Genomic DNA, 26,062 nt, shown 5'->3' with positions numbered 1-26,062 from the left:
CATACATGTTATAGTACATGGAAGGTCAAACTTTATAAGGCAAACACACTCCAAGGACTATAGTGTCATTAAAAAGTATGAATGTGGTAAAAAAAAAAAAAAAAAAAAAAAAAAAAAAAAACTGTACATTATCAATGCATAAAAGCAATACATTTCTTCTTTACATACATAGATTTTGTATAAATTAAAATTTTAACTACATAACAACAATATAGTCTTTTTACATATCTATACTTACATCATTTATACAAAAAATGTATTTGTTACAGAACTTGGATAAGCTTGGTTGAAATAACTGAGCAGATGTGAACAATTTAGTTGCGATACACTGTGTAGTCTTAAAATAGAATATATTAAGATATATATTGGTTTATTTCAGTTTTTCCAATAGGAAAAAGTCTCATAATAAAAAAAACGCCAAAGACGATAGTCAATTAAATATTAACTTGTGCTCAAAATCTGGCTATGACCCAAATCTTTCTATTGACTTTTCTGCAAGGTCTCTTAAGGTACACTCAGTTTCCAATCTCACCTCTTTCGTGGTACTGTTCTAGATCTGTAAATATGTCATTGGGGTTTTTACAGCTCAGGTTGCAGAAGCAGGCGTTAATCCACATGACCTGCCAGGTGAAGCCGGATCCGTTTGGGCACTGAAAGTCGACCTCAACAGTCTTAGATTTGTAAGGGATGCAGCAGCGCTCGTCTGTACACACTCCACAGTACTTGGGCCTGTAAGTGTTTGTACTGGTGCAGCCTGAGATAGTGAAGTTGTGTGGCTTTTCATCTCTGTAAATGTTCAAGCACTTCTTTCCAGGCTTGTGGAGAGATGAAAAAAGGGTCAAAACATATGCTTTTAAAGTCACTCTCAAGTGTTTTGAAATTTGATATGTAATATTACAATGAATCTGACGTTTATGTTCTTGATTCACCTTGATGTGCTTTGTGATGTCCACTTTGCAAGGCCGGATGTTGCAGAGTCTGCTTTCTTTGACCATCTGACACTGCTTGTTGTTGTTAGTAATGCGTAAAGACACTCCACGGCCGCAGGTCTTTGAGCAGGGACTCCAGGAGGTTGTCTGGGTCACGCAGTTCTTGTGCCAGTTGTCTTTTACACTAGACAGGGCTGACAGTGAATCAAAGACAAAGAATGCTTTCTTCATTTCTGAGATTTAAAAAACTGTATATATACTATCATTCAAAAATTTTTCAAAGAAATTACTATTATTCAGCATAATTATATTTTTTATTCAGCGTACTTATAATTTTATTAGCATAATTAATAATTTCACTCAGCAAGGATGCATTAAATTGATCAGATGTTACAGTAAAGGTATTTACAATGTTACAAAAGACTTCTGTTTCAAATAAATGCTGTTCTTTTGAACTTTTTATTCATCAAAGAATCTTGAAAAAAATAAAAATAAATGCAGCCTTGATGAACATAAAGAGATAAAGCATCTACCAACCCCAAACATTTGAGCAGTACACACACACACACACACACACACACACACACACACACACACACACAATATTAATGTCCTTTAGATCACTTCTTTAAATTGTTTAGTTTAAAAAACTAAAAATATCTTACCAACTCTAAACTTCTATACATTAAAATTTTTATATAATATAATATAATATAATATAATATAATATAATATAATATAATATAATATAATATAATATAATAAATCTGATTATGAGTACAGAATGTACAAGTAAAATAAACATTTCTATGTCCAGTTTTAGAGAAATAATAATAAGAATAAAAAAAAAGTAAAAAAAAAAAAGTATCAACCCCAAACTTCTGTTCATTTAGTAATATAATATAATATAATATAATATAATATAATAAATCTGATTATGAGTACAGAACGTACAAGTAAAATAAACATTTCCATGTCCAGTTTTAGAGAAATAATAATAATAAATACAAAAAAAGTTAAAAAAAAGTATCAACCCCAAACTTCTGTTCATTTAGTAATATAATATAATATAATATAATACATTTTAATATTGTGTACAGAATGTACAAGTAAAATAGACATTTCCATGTCCAGTTTTAGAGAACTAATAATAATAATAATAATAACAACAATAATAATAAAATGTAAAAAAAATGTATCAACTCCAAACTTCTGTTCATTTAATAATATAATATAATATAATATAATATAATATAATATAATATAATATAATATAATATAATATAATATAATATAATACATTTGATTATGTGTACAGAATGTACAAGTAAAATAGACATTTCCATGTCCAGTTTTAGAGAACTACTACTAATAATAATATTAATAACAACAATAATAATAAAATGTAAAAAAAATGTATCAACCCCAAACTTCTGTTCATTTAATAATATAATATAATATAATATAATATAATATAATATAATATAATACATTTGATTATGTGTACAGAATGTACAAGTAAAATATACATTTCCATGTCCAGTTTTAGAGAACTAATAATAATAATAATAATAATAATAACAACAATAATAATAAAATGTAAAAAAAAATGTATCAACCCCAAACTTCTGTTCATTTAATAATATAATATAATATAATATAATATAATATAATATAATATGACATTTCCATGAATTTAAGAGAACCAAAAAAAAAACAAAAAAAAAACCCCTAAAAATTTTTTTTACAAACCCCAAACTTCTGGAGGTCTGGAATTTACACATTTTGACCTCAGAAAAATCTTACGATAATTTTTGATAATTTTATATCTTTGAGTAGAAGGATGTTACCTTGTAATATCCTGTTGTAAGTTTTAATTAATGGTTTAGTCTTGTTTAGAGTCTATTTTCATATACATGTTATCATCTAAGGGCACATGGTCTAACCATTATCGACTAATTATCTGCCCAGAATGAGTTTCCAGACATTTGTGGGAAGTTTCTGAGACATCAGAGATCATACCAGCCATTGTGTGTCTTGGTGCTGTCTTGCGCCCCCTTCTGGACTCTTCACAGATCCACTGCTCACAGCATCGGCCGGGAATTTTAACTCGCTGTGGATTCTGGCACCAAACCCTGGGAGGCTGAGACTCATCACATAGTGAGACACATCCGATCGCCCCATTCACACACAAACACTGGTATTTGCAATTGGGCTGAAAGCTCTGGCCATTGCGATAGATCACACCGTTGTGCTCGCAGCCAGTGCCTGGCAGATCTGGATAGCAACAAAGAGCAAACCGAGTGAAGTCAAGTTCATCAGATACATACCGAATGTACATATGTGATGTGTTGAGTGAAAACATATGCTATGAGGTGAACAGAATGTATTATAATTCTGCTCAGCATCCCCAGGCTTGAGCTATCTGGGTTCCGCCACCTTAATCCACCCTTTAAATCTTCATCGTAATCTAATCTAAGAGCGGAACACAGTGTTGATTAGAAGGCTGTGTTAGTACAAGGACACTTACACGCACATACTCCTTTTTCGTACCTAGGCTTGTCTACGCTGTAATCACAGTAAAGGCCTCGATGATGGTCACAGTTTGCTTTCTCATTGCAAACCTCCCCCACCTGTTTGGCACATGCTCTGCAGCAGTCGCAGCCGTCCATGATCAAGCTCACACCTGGTGGACAGGTGGGGGGAGTTTTAGGACATTTGCAGGGCCATTGGCAGTACTGGGTGTGGTTGTAGGGCTCCGGGGCGACAGGCTCTGGTATGGACAGCATCTTAGAGGAATCCTGAGCAAATGCTCTGTGAATCTGTAAGACACAAGTCCCAACAGATACCTGTTTCTGACACATTTAGGCTTTTGTTTCTTTCCCCACTTCAAGATTCCTCCTGGCTGCAAATATTGTGAAAATCGGTTGGAATGACTGGTTTAATAAAAAAAAAAAGGGTAATTGGGAGTAAAAAGCTAAAAATAGTAAAAGCTAAACTTTCAGCATCATTACTCCAGTCTTCAGTGTCACATGATCCTTTAGAAATCATTTTAATATGCTGATTTGCAAGAAACATTTCTTCTTCTTATTATTATCAATATTTAAAACAGTTGAGTACATTTTTTGGGATTCTCTGATAAATAGAAAGATCCAAAGATCAGCATTTATCTGAAATGAAAAGATTTTGTAACATTATACACTATGCCATTTAAGTATGGAGGAAGAAAATATTAAATTAACACTTTTATTTAGCAAGGATGCTTTAAATTGATCAGAAGTGATGATAAAGACATTTGTAATTTTACAAAATATTTCTATTTCAGATAAATGCTGTTCTTTTGAACTTTATATTCATCAAAGAAACCTGAAAAAAATCTACTCAGCTGTTTTTAACATAATAATAATAATAAATGTTTTTTTGAGCAGCAAATCAGAATATTAGAATGATTTCTGAGGGATCATGTGAGTAATGATGCAAAAACAAAAAAAAAAAAAAAAAAAAAAATCAGCTTTAGAAAATCAACTACAGGAATAAATTACATTTTAAAATATATTCAAATAGAAAACAGTTATTTTAAATAGTAAAAATATTTCAAAATTTGACTGTTTACTTTGGATCAAATAAATGCAGGCTTGGTGAGCAGAAGAGACTTCTTTAAAAAACATTAAAAATCTTACTGTCCAAAAACTGATGGGTAGTGTATCTTACAATTGCAAGTTCTAAACTCATATAATTATTATACATTTGAGTTTACATCTCACAATTCAGATTTTTTTTTTTCTCAGAATTTTGAGTCTACATTTTACAGTTGCAAGTTATAAACTTGTAATTCTGAGTTTACACAATTTTGACTTCATTTCTTTGATTCTGAGGTAACTATTCTTGTTTTTCTTTATAAATAGTATTGCATATCAGAATTGTGAGAAAAAAAGTTACGATTCTAAGATAAAAGGTCGCAATTACATAAATGTCTTAATTTGTTGTTCATCTCAGACATTTCAACTGAACCTCTAAATGCAATTTACGATGCCATTTAAATTGGGAACCAATGTAACTTAATTGATCATCCATACATACCCATACATCTCAGAGTAATGATCCAGTTCTAATTACACTTTCCAGCATATATCAAATTATAACAGCTATAGACTTGCTGTCAGTTCACGGGTCTCATTTTGTACTAGAAAATCACTGAACGTCAGGTCAAGAAACAGAGCTAATGGGTGAGTAAATTAAAATATTATTTATTTTAAGGATTCCGAAGTTACCTAAACACTTCATTGTACCCCTGAGATGTAAATAATGGGGTTTTAGATGACAGATCATGTTGATAAATGATTTTAACAGGCAACTCTTTAAGCAGACAGCTTCAGGCCATCAGGTTCAATTAACAAAATGATTTACTGATATGGCAACAGACTTAAGTAACACACCACACACAAAGCAAACCAGACTGGTGTCTTACAGCTGCAGTGCTCCATAACCTTTGACCTCTTTTAGCCTGTGTGAGATTAGCAGCAGATATAGGAAGGTGGAAAAGACAGCCAAAGTGGCATAAATTTAAGACAAGATAAGTAGGCCCTCTGGGAGACAGTTCTGAGTATTTAAGAGGGGGGCTGTCATGTTCAAAGACAAGCATGTTTGTTTCAGTCCACATGGTGGCAGTATACTCTCACACATTAAAAATGAGTCATTACATTCCTTAAATACGCGAAACATGAGGTCATCTGTTAAGAATGCCTATCTCATATAATTAAATGATAATCTATAGTGAATTTTTTGTATTTAATTAATTATGATATGGCATGAATATAGCCTACCGTTATGCAGAGGGGGTTAGAGTTACTAATGCAAATGATGATACTTAAAGGTGGCTCATTTTCACTTTGCTGAAAAGTATATATTTGAAGAACAGGATTTTCAAATGCTCTATTTCATTACGTGGTTTGTTTTATTTTTAGTTTACAGAGTACATTAAATATTTCATTTTAAAAAAATTATGTGCAGGCACTAAGCAACCTTTACAGTATGTTAATGCAAAAGCAAACATGCTATTATTCATTATAAATAGCATATATATGTATTTATAAGTCAAAATATAGTTTGTTGAACACCGCATGTTATCTTGTTTTAAATTAAACTGTAAGGGTGGCGTGCTACTTAAGCGTTGATTTAATCTAATAATTCAAATACTGTGATGAAAATAGCCTACATATAACTAAATAAACAAATATATACAAATATCTTACCTGTGGTACACAAGCAAATAGTAAAACCCACAACAGAAGCCAAGTCATTACTGATCCCGAGTGATAAATGCATTGAATCCAGAATTAGATGGTTCTTGAAAAATAGCCCACATGCGAGCAGTATCCATTCATTTAGTGAGCTGAAAGTAGCATACACGCACACCTTGATACTGCTGCTGTAAAGTTTTCATACTCAGGGTCCTTAATGACGTCAGAGCCAATGACAACCCGACCGCAGGCTAGGAATTGATCACGTGATTTAGCCAAACTAGAATTTGAGGTTGACTAGAAAGTCTATCAGTAAGTTCAGATTTGAAAACTGAGGGACTTTGCTCGCTCAAATTGACGTTCCATCGCATCTTAAAAAATAGAAAGAAGTGTGTAGTGTATAATAACGTGTAAAAATGACTGTGTTTTGTTGCAGCAAGATGTTGTGTAATTGCCCTATCGGATAAACGTGAATTTTGTTGGCGAGTGTCGATTATTGAAGCTCTGACTTGTAATTTTTGTGGTTATGGAAATGTTGTTTACAGTTTTTAAAACCTGTATGTATTAAATCATATAAACATAGCTCAAACACTAACTCCATATTCGTGCCCTGAGAATATAAAATGCATTGTGGATACAGGGAAGCACATTTAGCCTTTCTCTATGAGAGCTTTCTAAGAAAAAAGATGGATTGGGCTGAAACTGAAAAAAAGTTCCCTTGCTCCTTTCATACCCTGATATAATGGATTTCACTTTGGCACAGTCTACAAAATGCCATTCTGAAGTTCAAATATCACTTTTCCCTGAAGAGTGTTGTATTTCATGCCTCTGGGGAATACATTACAAAACGTCGCCCTTATATAGTTCACCAGTCTGTGTTAAACTGGCCACTTAGTATGGTCTTTTTTTTGAAGTAGAGTTTAAAAGCACTTTATGTCACCTGATGGTCAGATGGAAATCATAACAATACTGATGACTTCATTGTTTCTTGTCAATAAGTGCCTTTATTTAACTAAAAGGAATATGCTTGTTACATTATCTGTGTAGCTGAAAGTCAGTTGTTTTGTGATGCTTTATACATGAGAAACACCAGGAGGAAAGAATAATGAACACGTGAGAACAAAGAGGCTGTTATTTCTAACACAGAGCTACACAAAGGTTACTAACTTGCTGGCAAAGCCAGTGAAGTGTGTGAGTTTTTAAGAACAGGCAGGTGCGGGCATGTTCAACTTAAAGATCTGAGAGTAATTGTAGTTCTGCTACAAAAGGAAAGTGCATTTTACCCTTTTAAGAGGATGAATTGTAATATATGGGTGTAAAGTTAAACATGTTGTAAAAAAAGTTACAGGAGATAAATTAACACAATAGATAGACAGGATTTCCAGTTGGATGTTTTTTTAGTCAAATACAGCACAAAGCCTTCATTAGATTGCCTTCAGCTTTTTGGATCTCTATGGTCAAAACATTGTGAGAAGTCAAATCCACTTAGGAAATTCCCTGTGCCTTCAAAGTCAATATGAAATCTTTTCTAGACATGGGGGAAAACCTTTACAATACAAAGAGAGAAACCGACAGGTCACTTAAAAAAATTCTCTGCATTTTTTTCTCTGATTTTCTCTGCTTATGATTAAATGACAGCTCATTCCTCTTCTCAGCATGAACAATGCGAACAATAACAGTTTGTTCCATTTGAAAACTCAGATTCCACTGAACACTGGCTTTGAGCCAAATGATTTGCATTCATAGGAAAAGATAAACGTAGATCTTTATTTTGTGTTAGATCATTCCTCATTTCTAAGTTTTATATGGTAACATTGATTCACGACAAAAAATAAATAAAAATACAAAATACAAAAATACAAAATCAATGAGCAACAAACAAAGCATTTTTAAATAAGGGTTACATTCACCTCTTATTTAGATGCACTTAAAACAATAATAGCTGAATAGATGCATGGGGATCTGTAATCAGTTTAAGTCACTTTAGATAAAAAGCATCTGCTAAATAACATTTCCAAACTGCAACCATAAATTCTGTTTTAATTTGTTCTGATAAAAGTCAATATAAAACACACAAGTATACCAAAAAGAATGTTTAAAAAAAGTTAGATCTGCACTTCGCTTTGCACTGGTTTGCTAGGCTCAGATGAAGCAGAGAAACTAGGCTGGATGCCAAAGCCAACAAAGCCTGGGAGAAAGCCACAGTCCACTGCACCACAGAGAGGTAGTACTGGCACTGAAGCCATGAAGGCATAACTCCTGCATTCAAAAGAAAGTTAAACAGCAAAACTGTACTTTTTGTCCTGACATTTTAAATTCCCAATTGCTCATTAGATAAATAAGAGGCCATTTTTTTCTGTCTCCCTGTTTATTAGACTCTCGTGAGAAAAAAATGAATAATTCTCTTAGTTTTTCGAAAACATGATTTATACTGTTTGTTCCAACGAATTAATGTGTTTTTTTGATAAAAGGGGAAATCACAATTTCCTCATTTCACATAACATGTTAACCAGTTCCTAATTCGGCACGCATATGTAGTTCATGTTTATATTAAAGGAAAAGTACACCCAAAATTGAAAACTTACTCATCATCAGGCTATCCAAGATGTAGATGAGTTTCCTTGTCTGAAAAGGTTTAGAGAAATTTAGCTTTACATAATTTGCTCTCTGCAGTAAACGTGTGCCGTCAGAATGAGATTTCAAACAGCTGATAAAAACTTCACAATAATCCACAAGTAATCTACATGACTCCGGTCCATCAGCTAACAACTTGTGAAGTGAAAAGCTAAATGTTTGTAAGAAACAAATCCATCATTAAAACATTTTAAACTTCAAACTGCTGCATTAACCTGTGCCTGCTATCCATACTATAAGTTGTTTTGTCTGAATGTGGCAAGAAATGTACACAGAGCATAAAACAGCTCTAAACAAGTATGATGGTGGATTTTGATGTGAGAAGACAACATGAGATGGGCTTTTTATTATGGAAGTGTTATTATGGATTATGGACTCATATCTTGTCTTTAAAAAAAACATCTCGATGAATTTGTTTCTTACAAGCATACAGCTTCTCTCTTTAGAAGATGTGAACTGATGGACCTGAGGGTGACCTTCACTTAAAGGATTAGTTTACTATGAGAATTAAAATTTCCTGATAATTTACTCACGCCCATGTCATGTTCATAACTTTCTTTCTTCAGTCGAAAAGAAATGAAGGTTTTTGAGGAAAACATTACAGGATTTTCAATGGGGATCAACAGGTTGAAGGTCCAAATTGCAGGTTCACTGCAGCTTCAAAGGGCTACTCATGATCCCAGCTGGGGAATAAGGGTCTTATCTAGTGCAACGATCTGTCATTTTCTTAAAAAAAAGATAAACATATAAATACTTTTTAACCACAAATACTTGTCTTGCTCTGTGATTGCTCGTCAATGACTTCATGCATTACATAATCACATTGGAAAGGTCACTTGTGGTTATTTCTTCGTCTGTGTACTCTGGTTCAAAAAGGTAGGGATGAGCAAAAAACTTTTCTCCTCCAATTTTTAAAATCATCCAACATCATTGTTTTACCTTTTTTCGTAAAGGGCGTTTGACTTTCTTTGCACATTCGCGTTATAAACACTGGGTCGATACTTCTGCTTATGTCATGCGTGACCTTTCCAACGTAACTACTTAATGCGTAAAGTTGAGCTAGTGCAAGACAAGCATTTGTGGGTAAAAAGTATTTTTTTTTTTTTTAGAAAATGACAGATTGTTCCATTAGATAAAACCCTTATTCCTCGGCTGGGATTGTGTAGCCGAGACACTTTGTGACACTTTGTGAAGCTGCATTGAAACTGTAATTTGCACCTTCACTTTCCCTATTGAAGTCCACTATATGGAGAAAAATCCTGGAATGTTTTTCTCAAAAACCTTAATTTCTTTTCGACTGAAGAAAGAAAGACATGAACATCTTGGATGACGTGGGAGTAAATTATCAGGAAAATTTTATTTTAGGTTTTATTCAATATAAAATCTAGGCCCTGAAATAAAACCAGTGGACAACAGTGGGTTAACCTGGCAGTCTATCCCATAATGAGACCCTTCATAATGTTAAGTCTTTTTACAGCACTTATCTCTGTCATCAGCCTTTTACTGCTCATTTCACCCTTTTAATCTGCTTCGTGGTTAGGATATGTGTTTACTAAAAACACCTTTAGAATCCAGTGCAATATTCCAGTAAATAGTGAATTTACAGTCAAGCCCACTGCACACTGATGATGTGTGAGATATGACATCAGAGAGTGACAACAGGAATGTGTTGACCTGATGGAGATCTAGACTGCATGAAGTATTCTAAATGTTAAATAGTCTATGTGACATCAACGCTTCAACCGTAATGTTATCAAGCTAAGAGAATACTTTTTGTGCGCAAAAATAACAATTTCATTCAACAATGTAAGTTAAGGAGGCACCTAATCATCCAGTCCTGTCAATCATCATTACGAGCCTAGATAAGCAGGAGTCACTGTGCAGTCCCTGCAACAATTCTTCTGGCATCCCTCCACCTCCCCACATTTCCACCTCTATTTCTGTTATTCTCCCACTATGTAGTACTGCAATGGGGTGTTGAATTTGGAGTTTAAATTGAGCCTCGGGTTCGAGCCTCCATTGAGGACAGCAAAGCCTAATAATAAAATATCTAAATATTGAGAAAATTGCCTTTAAAGTTGTCCATATTACTAATCAAAAATTAAGTTTTGATATATTTAAGGTAGGAAATTTACAAAATATCTTCATGATTTTTACTTAAAATCCTAATGATTTTTGGCATAATAGAAAAATCGATCATTTTGACCCATACAGTGTATTTTTGGCTATTGCTACAAATATACCCGTGCTATATGTATGTATGGTTAACATATTTCTCAGTCATGAAATAAAAATGGGAAATTTTACTCAACATTACCTGGGTCTTAGCCTAAATAGTCTTGAGAAAAATACTTTTTGCTTTAATACTATGACATGCATTTTGGTGGAGCCTTACAGGCTCTATAATCTATGTTTAGATAGTTTGAATTATTTGTGAGAACTGTCCTCGCTCTGAATGCTCCCCAGAAAGTGTCAACATGACCCAGTAATGAAGGTCTAGCTGAATCAGTAGTCCAATGAAGACATTTTTAGGAGTATTTATAACTGGGTTTCCATTCATTGGTAGGCACCTTAAATTAATTTATTGGTTGTAAATTTTCTTATTTATGTCTCGATGACTGAAACAAGTCTCAGTTCTCAAGGCCTGATTTTCGACTGAGGTGTTTGGAGTCCATGGAAAATAAATAAAGCTGTTTAAACGTAGCACTGTCTGTGCTTTCAGTGACTTTGCCAAAATAATATTTATTTATACCTTTATAACTACCATAATTGTTTGTTTGTGGAATTAAGCATTTGGGCAGATTGTCAATAGATATTCACATCCTTTTCCGTGTCCCATTTATTGGTTAAAGTACTGAATAAGCTGATCTGCACAAAGATTAGAAAACAGTGTTTTTATTCATTTATTTGTATGTTAAGCTTCACAAACTTGGGACAAGAAAAATGCATAGATGATACACTGAAACAGTTCAGTTTGTAAACCATGGGTTTGTTATTTTTTACTTTTTTAGCGGAGTGGTTTTCAAATTATGAGTCAAAACAATGTCTGATGGAAGATGACCTCTAGTGATGGGAAGTTCGGATCATTTTACCGACTCGGACCTTTGAGTCTCGTTCAGCAAAATCAACAAATCTTTTTTCGAGTCATTTCGTTTATTTTAGCAAAATATAATAAATATTTTACTTGTTACTTCCCTTACACATCTGCTTACACAAACGTTGATTTCACTACAAACAAGACAAAACTATAATACTATAAGAAACAGAAAAGATTAATTCATTATTTACCTGGGTCTTTAGTCTATGATTAGCTCTCACCTCTTATCTGACAATTTTTCGGTTTGAGTCGTTCGTTCATTACGTGACAGCCACATAAGATGAACAAACGACTCCAAGAACGAATCACTCCTCCAGACGATTCGTTCGTCCCGAATCACATTAAAGATTCGTTCAAAATGAACGAATCGTTCAAGAACGACCCATCACTAGACCTCACTTACAGATACAAAACAACAACAACAACAACAAAAAACTAAAATTAATTCAGGCCTTAAACATGATACAAAAGTCATAAATCATCAAAGGTAGTTCATACAACTTGTGTCTCCTTAAGTCATACAACAACTATGTGTGAAGAGCAGCTGGAATTTAAGTTGCAAATGTATTTTGTGGATAGTGTTCAACTATCTAGGTTTTGGTAATATATTATTTTTCAAAGACAATTAAAAGTGTTGAGAGGGATGAAAATCTGGTCAGATGACTCACAGAAATTTGTGTAATTCATTGGACAACCTTCGTAATCCTTGTTAGCTTTAGTTTCAAAATTCCCATTTGAGGTACATGACTGCTGACAGCCTCTTCAAGTACTGTTAACCACAAACCTAAGATAACAATGTAAACATATATGGTAATGCCTAAATTATAACTCTTATAATGTATCACATGTCACAGTCCAATGAAAAATTATAGGAATGCAAGAATGCAGCAACTGGCCACATTGCTCAGTGTTTCCCTTTCTGAAGAATTCACTGTTTTCCTCCATGTATGGTCAAATTCAGCCACATATTGCTTTTTTAGCTCACACCATACACTTCGGCCAAATGATAGAGCTTGCTTTGTTTCGGTCCTCATTTTAGATCTGATTTGACAGATGGCCTTTCTGATTTAAATAGCCCTGGCAACAGAGCAATGCTTCTGTTTGGATTTTTCCTCTGTCCTGCTCCAGATGCAGAGTGAAATGTTTAACCGCTTTCAGAGGACACGATTGTACAACAGTGTGAGTGGTTTTGGCTCCCCCAGTCTAAACAGGACAGCACTTAACTCCTAAATACTGTTTAGTTGCTCATTCGGAGAAAATCGCCGTCTGTTAACGCAGAGATTAAGCGCTAAACTTCCACACTGCCCAAAATAATTGAGAACAAGGCAAGCATTCTGGCGTTTTTCCTTGTCATGTATTTACTCACCTACTGAAATAGAAACACAGAAATTCATAATGTGTTCACATTGGAATAATAAAGTACAGTCAGTCGATGTCACAAAATAAATCCAGACAGAGTGTAGGCCTATGTCAGCATTGGGGATCATAAGTTATTATTATTATTTTTTTGATCAGGTGACTATTAGGAATAACCGCTGACCAATCAAAATCAAGTATTCCAGAGAGATGTGTAAAAATCATAATATATGGTCCTTTTGTAATCCTATCAATAGACCTGTGCAAGTGTTTTCAATAAATGCAAGTTGATGTAAAACAGACCATCTCTAAGTCCTGGATTAGGCCACAGATATTATCTTAATGGCATGTACCTGTTGTAATAATCCTCACTTATGTGTCATTAAAATACCTGCAGGATCACAGCACTAGAGACTCTGGCTAATGACTCTGGCTCAGCCTCTCCGAAGCCCTTGTTTGTAACTAGTCAGTATCCTGGGATATGTAAAAATCAAAAATATAGATGAAAAATACTTTTGTAGCTGCTCTAAATCAATGGTTTTATTGTTTTAAAACCATTTTATTGTTTTAACTCTTGTTAACACTCCAGGTTAAAGAGAGGTGGACAGACAAATGACCTGCTCAGCTATAAAAAATACATTTGTTTTGGGTGGAATACATCTTTCATTTACAAAGTTTTAAATAGGTCTATTATATTTAATGGATAGAGTCAAAAATAGGTCAGTTGTCAAAAACAGAAGTGAATACCATCATTCTGTTAGCTGTTTTTCAAAGAATGAAAACCTGTCATGCAGTAAGAGCCTTAAGCTTTGATATATTGGATAAATGCATAGTTTATTTGATCACAATAGGACAACTGAATGAGTTTTTAATTAAGTTCACTACTGTGGTGTGGGTGGATGTTGTATTAAAACACCTTTCATCCTGATTCTTTTGAAATAATGGAATGTCCCAAAATCTAGGGCACACGGTTGCAAGGGATTTTCTTAACTTAAGGGTTTTGCAACCATCCCCAGTGTCTCAAAGAAGTAACATCTCTTTTATGGAAAAGCAACATCAAAAACAAAGCATTGGCAGTGGATTTGATTAATTGTGTAGTAAAAAAAATGAAAATTCTGTCATTAATTACTCACCTTCATGTCGTTCCAAACCTGTAAGACCTTTGTTCATCTTCGGAACACAAATTAAGATATTCCAAAGATGGACGAAGCTCTTATGGGTTTGGCACGACATGAAGGTGAGTAATTTTCATTTTTGGGTGAACTAGTGCCTTGCCAAGTGTAAATAATCAAGCTAAAAATAATAAAGTTGAATTACGTGAGTTTGCAAAGAACATATTAATGTAAGTCTACCTGATATTCACAGAAATACTCAAATCACACGCATATTAAAGTTTAAAAACTAAATGATCCACCTACAGGCAGTTTAAGGAATTAAAAAAGGTAGGTCTTATACGTGCATGTTTTTCTTAAGTATCTGTTTTGTTTTGTTTTTTTGCACTAAAAAGTATATTGCTATAACGGGCATGTCTTAAATGCAGATGAACATTTGAGAATATCTGATGTGAATAACATGACCTAGTCCTTTAAATCTACTTAGAAACGGCTTCATTCACCGCAGGATGGCTGTAGTTTTGTTTTTGCTCGAGGCAGCCTATTACTGTGAGACAGCTCGGAGTCATTAGACCTGGCTAACACAGAGCCCTGCCACGTGTTTCTGCCTTCATGCTGCTGCGTCTGCTGAGTTCCATCTAACTGTGTGCAGTGATGTTATACCCACAATGCTTTATTTGCACTGTGACTTAATCACCCTAAACTGTATATGTCAGAGTTTCCATTCAAGTCTATATGCATTGTGGCTGCATGCAGTCCACATGAGGGGCCCATATCTGCTGTGGTCTGCGTTTGGCAGCTATTAACCAATCCTATTACGCCTGTATGTTATCAAATAGTTTACTTTACTATAAATGGCTAACTTAAGGAGGAAAAGGGGCAATAAATATATTTTCTAAGTAAAAACTACCCAATATTAATTATAACTGTAATTATATATATACAACCAGTGTTGGGAAGGTTACTTTGGAAATGTAATAGGTTACAGATTGCAAGTTACTTGATTTAAAATGTAATAAGTAGTGTAACTTTTCAATTACTTTATAAAAGTAATGTAACATTACTTTTAATTACTTTTTGATTACTTTTCTAAATTTCTAATATTTTCAACTGTTAATCATTTTGAAACATTTAAACCAGGCAGAGTTAACCTTACAGTAGCACTTAACACTGATTACTGTCAGACTTTCAAATTCCTTCATCACTTGAATTAAGATTATAATAAGTAAGGGACAACATACATCTTTATTTTGCGATAACAACTGGCTACATTATCAACAACATTATCCCACTTATTACACAGCTGCTTAATAGATTATTTAGATGTTTCGTGTAAAAATAATTAGACACGAAACACTGATCTGAGTTGAAATATTTGAACGCAAAGCTTCCATGAAGAAATCAGTTGCTAGCAAACGGCAAGTTCAAACTAGACATTGTAGAGATACAGTGCAATCAAACCACTTTTCTTACACAACATTTCACCACATAAATAATTAAGGAAGTAGTGCTAGTTTGTTAGTTATCTTATAATCCATTACAGTGTACAAAAAAAAAAAAAAAAGGCAGCAGCTGAGTTTGTATAAAACAATAGAGCGAGTCCAATGTGCCAGGATGACAGAATTAAGAAATTGTACACATAATATTGAATTGAGCTTTAATATTTTATTAGCTAACCAAACACAAAGCCTCCACCAAGAAAAATTATTAAGCATTTAGCACTGACTTAAGTTGCCCTGAATGTCGTGACTGACCAATCAGAATCAAGCATTCCACTGAACCGTGTAATAAATTAATTTAAAGCACAGCCACCACAAATTCATATATGTATATATATATATATATATATATATTTTTTTTTTTTTTTTTTGTACTTTTTTGTTGGGGTGGGTGTGTGAAAAAAATTCAGATGTAATCCCCTTTGTAATCCCTGGCATTTTTCAAAAGTAACTGTAATTTAATTACACGTTTTCTCAGTAACGGTAACTAATTACAATTACATTTATTTTGTAATTAAATTACATAATTCCATTACATGTAACTAGTTACTCCCCAACACTGTATACAACAATAATTATAACTTACTTAGACATTTTGCAAGTACAAAAACTGAGGGGTTCAACGTTTAACAGGTTAATTTAGCTAGTAAATACAATCCAAACATCCTAATTTATATTCTCTAGCTGAAAACAGCACATTGACTTGTCTCGGTGAACCGTTTTTAAATCTGTTCATTCACATGAACCGTGTTATTATTATTATACTTACATGAACCGTTATAATGACTTTCGAATAAACCGATTTACTAGAACAAATCGGCCTGATGCGAAAGAGAGATGACCATTTAGGATGAACCGATTCACTAGAATGAATCCGATTTTCCAGCGCTACATATGAGAGATGGACCGATTCACTAGAGCGATTCGGACTTTATTACTACAATTTAGGGCTGACATTTCTTTAAAAAAATAATTAATCATATTTTCTGTTAACATGAATCATATTCAACCTGCTGAAAGGTTACTATAAATATATTTCCCTTCTGTATGTGCATTCTGAATAACAAATAAATATATTTCCCCACTAACCTGACGCATTCTCATGAACAGCATTTTTTCTTTTACTTATCATAATTCATACCTGATGAATGTACAATTTTAAATGACTTTGAATGATAAACACCCTTACGAAAGTTAACCATCGTTTTACTATAGTAAAAGTGCCATGTTTTTCCCATTTTTACCATTTGTATAACAACACTTTTACTACAAATAGCCTACCATCGTTAAACTATGGACAGTAAAGCCCGAGTTAATTTGTTGTTATATGGTTTAACTTCAATTGCAATGTTTGGTTTTATTTGGAAATAAAACCAAACCATGGCTAATTTGTTTGCGTGTGTTGGTGCTCTTATTCCGAGTCCATACTGCTTATTCCATTGTTTAAAATGGCTGAATGAATGTGTGGTAACGTTGTTAAACTTTTCAATAATTTTTAACAATAACACGCTGACAGTGCGACTATTGAATACTCATATTTTGGCATTAGACTACATACAGTCAAATGATGACAGAATATGACACAGATTAGTGACTAACATATTTAATACAGATAAATAAATGTTCATTATGATCTTATTCATCAGATCTCACAAACTAAAGCGTCACGATTAGGCCACTATAGAGCACTAATTAAAACTTAACGTTCCTTTGAGTTTGGAAAATTCTGCACTCAGTAATCATCAGAATATGTCTTCACCTGTCTCTGAAAATTGCCGACTTTGAAATCATCCCGCGAAATCTCACTTTATTAGGCGTTTAAGTCAACTAGATGATTACAGCACACTGAAAATGCACATAACTGGAAATAACTGAGCCGTACGTTTTCAAAACGGAGGTGCGTCACGAGGCTCAGTGCAAGTAGTCCATTTGTCCAGACAAGTTGCAAAATGGTCTAAATGATTCGCTATTCACACCGGAAGTGTTTTTCTGTCCACCTGCGCTGTTTTTTAGTTGTTTTTCAATGTGGACATGCTTAGATGTATAGAGTGTTTTCAGGACGTGTCATCAGTGGACTATATTGGCGGTAGTGAACGTAAACAATGCAAGTGAACAGAACAAAACTCACATATTTTGTTAATTATTATTATTGCTAGTGAAAATGATCAATTATTGTCATGTTTTGGACTGTACTAAATGGTCGGACTGGGGAAAACATTAGGATTACTTTAGTATAGACTGACAAAATTTATAACAAATCAATGAGAAAAGTGCAAATGAATACAGCTTGTACATATCTTTTCCAAATATTATCTTTAGTTTGTCAAAATATTGCACCCTTTCCTGCTTAATAAGTCCTTCTCTATATGATTTAGCAGCTTCCACACATTTCTTCCGTGGTTTAGACAACATAAATTAGCGAAACATCGTATTCAGTAGGACATTAACCGTGCAACCAATGCTGTTGTTTACATCCGAGTATCACCAGTATGTCCGCGCATCCGGGGAAACGACTAAGTTGTGACGTAAGTGCAAACCCTCTATTTGACTATTAAGTGTTTTAAAAACAGCTGAACTATTGTTGCTACTGAAAATTATACTTTTAGGTCGTGTTCACACGTGGCAGGTTTGGTTCAATCAAAACAAACTCTGGTGCGATTGCTCTGCTAGTGGGGCTCATTTGAATAAGCGTGAACGGTACCATCCGAACCCTGGTGCGGTCCAAAATAGTGTTAAAAATATAGTTAAAGGCCATTTTAAGCATGTACAGAAGAATTAGTATTATTTTAAACTACTAGAAGGTGATATCATAGACTCCACAGGTTTGTTTGACAGGTTTGAAGTGAATTCCACATGCTAGTGTTTTGTAATAGTAGTAAGTAAGTCAGTACACTTTTTGTTGAGTTTAAATGAAAACGATTGTGATCTCACTAAAATTTGTCATGTAGTCATATTTGTGGTGTTGGCATCAGCTGGTTTGTAGCTCTTGGCAATAAAGCAAGTTAAGATTGGGTGAGAAGTGAGCGGATAATTCGCAGTTGATCAGTAGAACAGCACTGATGGCTTTCCCAGACTGAGATCACTCAGAACATTTTTGATTCCAATTCCCTGTCAAAAAAATAAAAAGTGCACATATTTTTCAGTGGAAAAAGACATTAACATGTAAGCCACAACTAAGCTTTTGGAAATTTCTACAGCATGATAGTTTTTCGGGTTTAATTATCATGTTGAGCATAAAGAGAAGTAATGAAGCAAATTGTGTGAATTAATGATGAGATTAAGTGTTGTCTCCACGTGATGATAGAGCTGAACTTTGTAATCCTCCTCTGTTTCTGCTCATCTAATTACGATGCTTTATGAGAGCATTAGAAAAGAGAGACACAACTGCGCTTTAATCTGTTCAAACCTCCAAGGATATAAAATCAGTTTTCCACATTTTGGCAGCGTGTATGCAGTGTATTTTTATATTATATTATACTTTTAATAATCAATAATAATTAACAATTATTATACTTTATACAATTGTTGCTTACTTATAATTTTAATTAAAGTACAAATAATGTTTAATACTGATAATAATGTTGAATACTTCTACCGTCACTGAAATATGTTTTTTTGGCCAGATACTATGACTTTGACAAACTTTTACTGGTGCATCCTGGTTACAAAGACATATGAGTCTGAACCAGATCAGTCAAGCAGACTTAAGATACTTAATGTATCATATTTATTCAAAAATGTATTTTTTAAGGCTTTAACAGCTGTGAGCTCAGATGTGACCCTGGACCACATAACCAGTCAATTTTTTTTTAATTAAGATTTATACTTCATCTGAAAGCTGAATAAATAAGCCTTCAACTGATGTATGGTTAGGACTGAATGATATTTGGCTGAGATATAACTACTTGAAAATCTGGAATCAAAACATTGATTTAAAGTTGTCCAAATGAAGTTCTCAGCAATGCATTATTACTAATTAAAAATTAGGTTTATATATATTTACGGTAGGAAATTTATAAAATGATCTTTACTTAATATCCTAATGATTTTTGGCATAAAAGAAAAATCGATAATTTTGACCCATAATGTATTGTTGGCTATTGCTACAAATATACCTTCTTATGTTTTGTGGTCCAGGGTCACATTTATTTACACCAGTGCGTCTAAAAATTAGATAGTTACCCTGACCTGATCTGTTATGCTTAATTTAAAACCAATTTTTAAATTTTAATGCATAACAGTTCTTAGCAATGCATACTACTAATTTTTTTTTTGTAATATGCATTGCTAAGAACGTCATTTGGATGACTTTTCAAGGCGTTTTTCTCAATAATCTGATTTTTTGGCACCCTTAGATTCCAGATTATCAAATAGTTGTATCTCAGCCAAATATTGTCTTATCCTAACATAAATAGAAAGCCTATTTATTGAGCTTTCAGATGACCTGACCTAATCTGTAATGCTTAAATTTAAAACTCTGATGACTGCATAAGCAGCAGTGAATTCTGTGACCTGTCTAAAACTGTGAAAATGCACAGGAAACAGAGTGACTAGAAAGTCATGGCAGCCAAACTTAGAACAAGTTCAAATGTTGCATCACCCAGTATCCAGTTCTTCAAAATGACATTTAGAAAAACAGTTTAAAAGCGTGTTTAAACCAGTAAAAACTTATTTATCTCTATTTATTTAATGTGTTTCTGCAAAGTTATGAAACCATACAAATAAGAGAAGTTCAAGTCTGAACTAGAGAAAATGAGGTACTTGGACAGAACCAGTAGTCAGTTGAATACTCGTAGAACTGCAAAATATGGGACATTTAGAAAGCAGAAATACTTTCAAATGATCTGTCACATTATCTTTTAGTTTTGCAATCCAAAGCATTACAATTAGTTTATATGGTGGTGATGTGAAATAAAGTAATAAAATAAAAGGCCACTTGATGCAGTTTGCATCATCATTGTAAAACTTCATAAATAAGGCATAAGGTTTGATTGAAATGACTGTATAGTGTTCATTTTTCACATGTAGCATGTGGAAGGCATAAACAGACACACTTCCTTTTTTCCAGCTAATGTCTGAAAATGTCCAATAATGTCCTCTCGTGTGGTGGACAAATGCTAAATTCTCAGTTGTGTAGCCACCTTTTATAATAAATCATAGTGGTGGATTTGCAGGATCATATCAAACCTTAAAAACACTAAGGCTAATGCTAAAAGGCTAATGTTTACCACTACATTTTGTATCATTAAAGCCATTTTAATGCATACTTATAGGCGTTATACTTCTGAGACAGAAACTCACACATGTAGACGCACTCACACCCAGACATTAACCCACTATGCCATACACAGGAAGTTGCACAACACACATTTGAGCGCTCTAAGATACTGAAAGTACCACAATCACATATTTAAATGTAAACCTCAGCATCAACATTGCAAACTGTACTTATTTGCATTTAAAAAATGGTTTGTTGTACTATATTTATAATCACTTCTGCTGGTGCACATTGAGGGGATAAAGGAAGACAAGGTTAGGGATCTCTTCCTCATTTTACCAGAGGAAGTATGTGGCTATGTGCTGTTTTCAGTAGACCAGCGCTCAGTGTAGATAAGCCTGCAGAGCAGCGCAGGCCACTCACAACACAACTGCTCTCACTGCCGGCTTTCGGTCCAAGACCAGGGCAGTATTTCTTTAGTCTGAACCACCTGCTTCAACTTTACCGGTAGCAGCTAGCCAGAACTGAAGCTTTGCCCTCTGGAGGAAACATGGATATTTAACTGCTTAAACTGAGAGGTAAGAAATCTAATTTATGCGCCTGGCATATTTCTGTTGGTGTGGAGTGGGAAATAAAATCGGACTTTTGACATTTATATGCTGTTTTGCCGGGGGAGAAAAGAGTGTCAAGTTTTAGGATGCTGTTCTGGTGTTATTCTTTAAGATTTAGTTACTTCCAGTAACGTCCCTCTATCCATGGTTTGATTTATCATGTTTACAAAATATGAAATTAAAAATTTACGAGCAATAAAAATGTGCACATACCTCTTCTATGTCAAGTTGGTTAAAAGGCCTGTAATGCAAAATGGCATTTTAACTGATGAGATCAAAATAAACAATTTTCCACATGTTTTTAATAACATCTTTTAAGAAAATAGTATAAATGAATGAACAAATAAATAAATAAATCACCATTAAAAAAAACGGTTTAATGGTACAAATACTCAACTATTTGTTGCACTGTAGAAATGCGAGTTAAATATTGGTATGGTCAGGAAGGAGTTTAGTGGAAAATAGTGGTAGACTCAGGCTCTCCGCAGCTTCTCTGTTCTATTTTTTGGTAGAGATAACACATTAGCTGAGAGGAAGTTGCAAAATTAACACAGCTCTTGCATGAACTGTTGGACTATCAGATGCAAAAGTCATACTGTCCCTTCTACAAACTGAAATGCGCATTTAAAATTCCAGCATCTGCAGAGCTGCGGCCTCTAAACGGCCATTATGGGGAATGTGATGAGGCAGGAAAAGACAAACCCAGAGCCAAACAACTTTGATAGTATGTTTAAAGGTAAGCTATGTTTCCTTACCTGCTCTGAGAAGTTTGTTGTCCAAATATGTATTAATGTGTATTAATATGTATTCATTTACAGACTGTGACAGTCTTGTGGTGCTCAGTGATTATCCATGTCGAGACATTAGTGAACCGATCTTTAAGATGGGGGACAAACTCAAAGGTCTCTCTGAGTAAGTGTTTAATGCAGTAATATTTAATGCATCGGCAGCTTGTGAAGTACATTATGTTACAATACATTAATACAATAAAAAATATTTTTTATTTCAATTCATATTAATACTGTACATCTATACACATGCAACCTATAAAATGTTTTTTATTTACTCGTCAATGCTTTACAGAGATGGTTGCTGGTGGAAAGTCCGTTCTCTTCAAACAGGAACTGAGAATTACATTCCAAGTAATTATGTGGCAAAGGTTTATCATGGGTAATTGTGGACTAATTATCTGTTTATTATTCTCATTGATGTATGTTTCATGATGATCCTAGAAATATATTCCCAAATGCAGAATAACATCTATAAGTACCGAATGATAAGTACCGAAGTACCTTGATTTAAGTGCCGGAAACAATATCCTATAACTTCTCTCAGAATATTAAAGCCTTTGTTATTTACGCTACCATTCAATAGTTTCGGGTTGGTATTTTTTTTTCCCCCAAAAGAAGTCTCTTATGCGCAGCAGGACTACATTTATTTGGTCTAAAATACAGTACGTAGTAGTGTTGTGAGATATAATTACATTAATTATCTAAATTGTCACACGGTCACATATGGTCATTTGCTGCTCAAGAAATTTTTTTTATTATTATCATTGTTGAACACTGTTGTGCCGCTGATATCTGATACACACATTTTTTAAGATGCTTTGATTAATGGAAAGTTTAAAAAAAGAACATTTATGTATCTTTTATGAATTTTTTGTGAATCTTATGTATATACACTACCAGTCAAAAGTTTTTGAACAGTAAGGTTTTTAATGTTTTTTAAAGAAGTCTCTTCTGCTCACCAAGCCTGCATTTATTTGATCCAAAGTATAGCAAAAATTGTGAAATATTTTTACTATTTAAAATACCTGTTTTCTATTTAAATATGTTTTGAAATATAATTTATTCCTGTGATCAAAACCAATTTTTCAGCATCACTACTCCAGTGTAAAATCCATGATTCTTCAGAAATCATTCTAATATGCTAATTTACTGTTTAAGAGTCATATTATTATTATTATTATCAATATTTAAAACTGTTGAGTAATTTTTTTCAGGATTATTTGATGAATAGAAAGATCCAACAATCAGCATTTATCTGAAATAAAAAGCTTTTGTAATATTATACATTTTACATTACATTATACATATACCATTCAAAACCTTGGAGTCAGTATATTTTTTTCTTTTGGGAAAGAAATGATGAAAAATTAATACTTTTGTTTAGCAAGGATGCTTTAAAATGATCAAAAGTGATGATAAAGTCTTTAAAATGTTACAAAAGAAGAAATGCTGTTCTTCTGAACTTTCTATTCATCAAAGACACCTGAAAAAATTCTACTCAGCCGTTTTTAACATAATAATAATAATACATGTGTTTCTGAGCAGCAAGTCGGAATATTAGAATGATTTCTGAAGGATCATGTGACTGGAGTAATGATGCTAAAAATTCAGTTTTGAAATCACAGGAATAAATTACATGTTAAAATATATTCAAATAGAAAATAGTAAAAATATTTTAAAATTTGACTGTTTTTGCTGTACAAATCAAATAAATGCAGGCCTGGTGAGTAATAGAGACATTTCTTAAAAAATATTAAAAATATCACTTTTTAAAAAACGTTTGACTGGTAGTGTATATGAAATAAATGAAAAAATAATAGTCTCACTGACCCAAAATGTTTAAACAGTGGTGAAAATATTTGATTACATACTAATTATAAGCCATATTATGTGAAACACTTATCACTTATTAAACAAACAAACAACCAAAAAACAAAACAGTAAACCAGTTACACCAGTAAACATTTATGGAGAACACTGTTATTTATAGATGAGAGAAGATCTTCACTCTGAAAAACAACCTATTTATATTGAATTGTGAAGTCATTGTTTTCAGCTGTTAACATCATTTCCTCTCTGATGTTATGTTTCTAAAGATGGCTGTTTGAAGGAATCAGCAGACAGAAGGCAGAAGAGCTTTTGTTATTGCCCGGTAATGGTGTTGGATCATTCCTTATTAGAGAAAGTCCGAGAGAGAGAGGTAATTACCTGGAAGTGTCTTTTGCTGTTGCATGCTAACCACAGAAATGTTTCCATTCACACATCTTTCAGCAATATCAGTGTCAGTGCATTGCAGTCATAACCGCTGTTCCCTGCAGGCGTATATTCTCTCTCGGTGAGACACAGGACCGTAAAGCACTATAAAATATTCCGTCTAACTAATAGCTGGTACTACATTTCCCCACGGCTTACATTTCAGTGTCTGGAGGACATGGTCAATCACTACTCTGGTGAGAGCTACAGACAAAACTCTCATGATCTGCTTGTAATGTGGATTGAGTATGTCATACATTAATGCTAATGTGTTTTGGTTTTTCCTCAGACTCGTCAGATGGTATATGTTGCGTTCTCAGCGCTCCGTGTCTGGCTCTTTCCAACCCAGCCCCGAGCACAACCCAGGAAGCGCCACCTGTGGTAATGCGCCGTAACTTGGATTGGAAGAAAGTAAATAAGTACGTCTGTCTTTTTAGATCCTGCTAAGCATTTGCTGGGCTTGTGTAGAGCTGTAGTGTAAACTGTGAATGACTGGTATATCTCCGCATGAATAGGTCACAGCTGATGAGCCCAAGCGAGCTGGATAACGTGGACAGCAAAGATAACATGATGAGCTACGGTGTGAGGAGCAGCATAGCCGCCTATTTGTCTTTAAGATCAGTACCTGAGCTAGAGAACGCCAAAGGCCGCAAGAAGAAGAGCAAGTCTGTCTACGTGATGCCTGACCACAGTAATGTACCTGAAGATGAGAACTATTAGCTCATGAGCATAGACTTTTAATGTACCAGCACATTTAACGATGGATTAAATATTTCTGCAGTGGGTTAAGTGAATCTTTCGCATACACGTCCAGGTCACTTTTCTAAGCTGTTTAGCCCACGGAATAAAAACATTTTAAAATGTAATTGCTGCTTTTTAACTCAGCCTCAGAATTGTAAGATATAAACATGTCATTTTTTTCTTGCACTTCTGAGTTTACATCTCACAGTTTACATTTTGCCATACTGATTTTTTTCTTAGAATTCTGAGTTTACTTCTTCTTTTTGTGCCACAGAATAAAAAAAAAAAAGATAACGGCAAATTTTTATCTCACAATTCAAACTTTTTTTCTTGCAATTAGGAATTCTTTTTTCTCGCAGTTCTGTCTTTTCACTCTCAATTGTGAGTTAACATCTTGCAATTCTGATGTTTTTTTTCCGCAATTGTGAGTTAACGCAGCAATTTTGATGTTTTTCTCGCAATTTTCTCACAATTCTGACTTTTTTATTGCAATTGTGAGTTAAAGGAGCAGTCCACTTCTAAAACAAAGATTCACATATAATGTACTCACCCCCTTGTCATCCAAGATGTTCATGTCTTTC

The 26,062-nt window shown here is 33.8% G+C and overlaps 2 protein-coding genes across 3 annotated transcripts; one reads left to right on the top strand and one right to left on the bottom strand.

Moving 5' to 3' along the window:
• Window positions 1–129: 129 nt before the first annotated feature.
• Window positions 130–22,192, bottom strand: ccn4a (cellular communication network factor 4a). 2 transcript variants are annotated; one of them, XM_051136310.1, is made up of 6 exons: window positions 22,094–22,192; window positions 21,910–21,937; window positions 3,460–3,751; window positions 2,952–3,206; window positions 930–1,123; window positions 130–815 (listed from the first exon to the last, which is right to left on the bottom strand). In XM_051136310.1, exons 3-6 carry the CDS (start codon window positions 3,716–3,718, stop codon window positions 516–518), a joined length of 1,008 nt encoding a protein of 335 aa, XP_050992267.1. In that variant the 5' UTR covers window positions 3,719–3,751; window positions 21,910–21,937; window positions 22,094–22,192; the 3' UTR covers window positions 130–515. The 2 variants fall into 2 exon arrangements, with proteins under 2 accessions (XP_050992267.1, XP_050992266.1); XM_051136309.1 differs by lacking the exons at window positions 21,910–21,937; window positions 22,094–22,192 and adding an exon at window positions 6,182–6,359.
• sla1a (Src like adaptor 1a) lies at window positions 21,289–25,809 on the top strand. The gene is made up of 8 exons (XM_051136311.1): window positions 21,289–21,663; window positions 22,333–22,432; window positions 22,515–22,608; window positions 22,780–22,866; window positions 24,584–24,687; window positions 24,806–24,937; window positions 25,030–25,159; window positions 25,256–25,809. Exons 2-8 carry the CDS (start codon window positions 22,366–22,368, stop codon window positions 25,458–25,460), a joined length of 819 nt encoding a protein of 272 aa, XP_050992268.1. The 5' UTR covers window positions 21,289–21,663; window positions 22,333–22,365; the 3' UTR covers window positions 25,461–25,809.
• The last annotated feature ends 253 nt before the right edge of the window (window positions 25,810–26,062 follow it).

This window comes from Labeo rohita, chromosome 19, assembly GCF_022985175.1.
Source record: "Labeo rohita strain BAU-BD-2019 chromosome 19, IGBB_LRoh.1.0, whole genome shotgun sequence".
NCBI lineage: Eukaryota > Metazoa > Chordata > Actinopteri > Cypriniformes > Cyprinidae > Labeo > Labeo rohita.
This window is presented reverse-complemented; position numbering and strand designations above follow the sequence as displayed.

Bases quoted from the DNA above. Each gene is read 5' to 3' on its own strand.
- sla1a (XM_051136311.1), top strand. From the start codon at position 22,366: ATGGGGAATGTGATGAGGCAGGAAAAGACAAACCCAGAGCCAAACAAC. The intron at 22,433-22,514 runs GTAAGCTATGTT...ATTCATTTACAG, and splicing joins CTTTGATAGTATGTTTAAAG to ACTGTGACAGTCTTGTGGTG. The intron at 25,160-25,255 runs GTACGTCTGTCT...CCGCATGAATAG, and splicing joins GATTGGAAGAAAGTAAATAA to GTCACAGCTGATGAGCCCAA.
- ccn4a (XM_051136309.1), bottom strand. From the start codon at position 6,229: ATGACTTGGCTTCTGTTGTGGGTTTTACTATTTGCTTGTGTACCACAG. The intron at 3,752-6,181 runs GTAAGATATTTG...TGTGTCTTACAG, and splicing joins TATTTGCTTGTGTACCACAG to ATTCACAGAGCATTTGCTCA. The intron at 3,207-3,459 runs GTAAGTGTCCTT...GTTGCTATCCAG, and splicing joins CGAAAAAGGAGTATGTGCGT to ATCTGCCAGGCACTGGCTGC.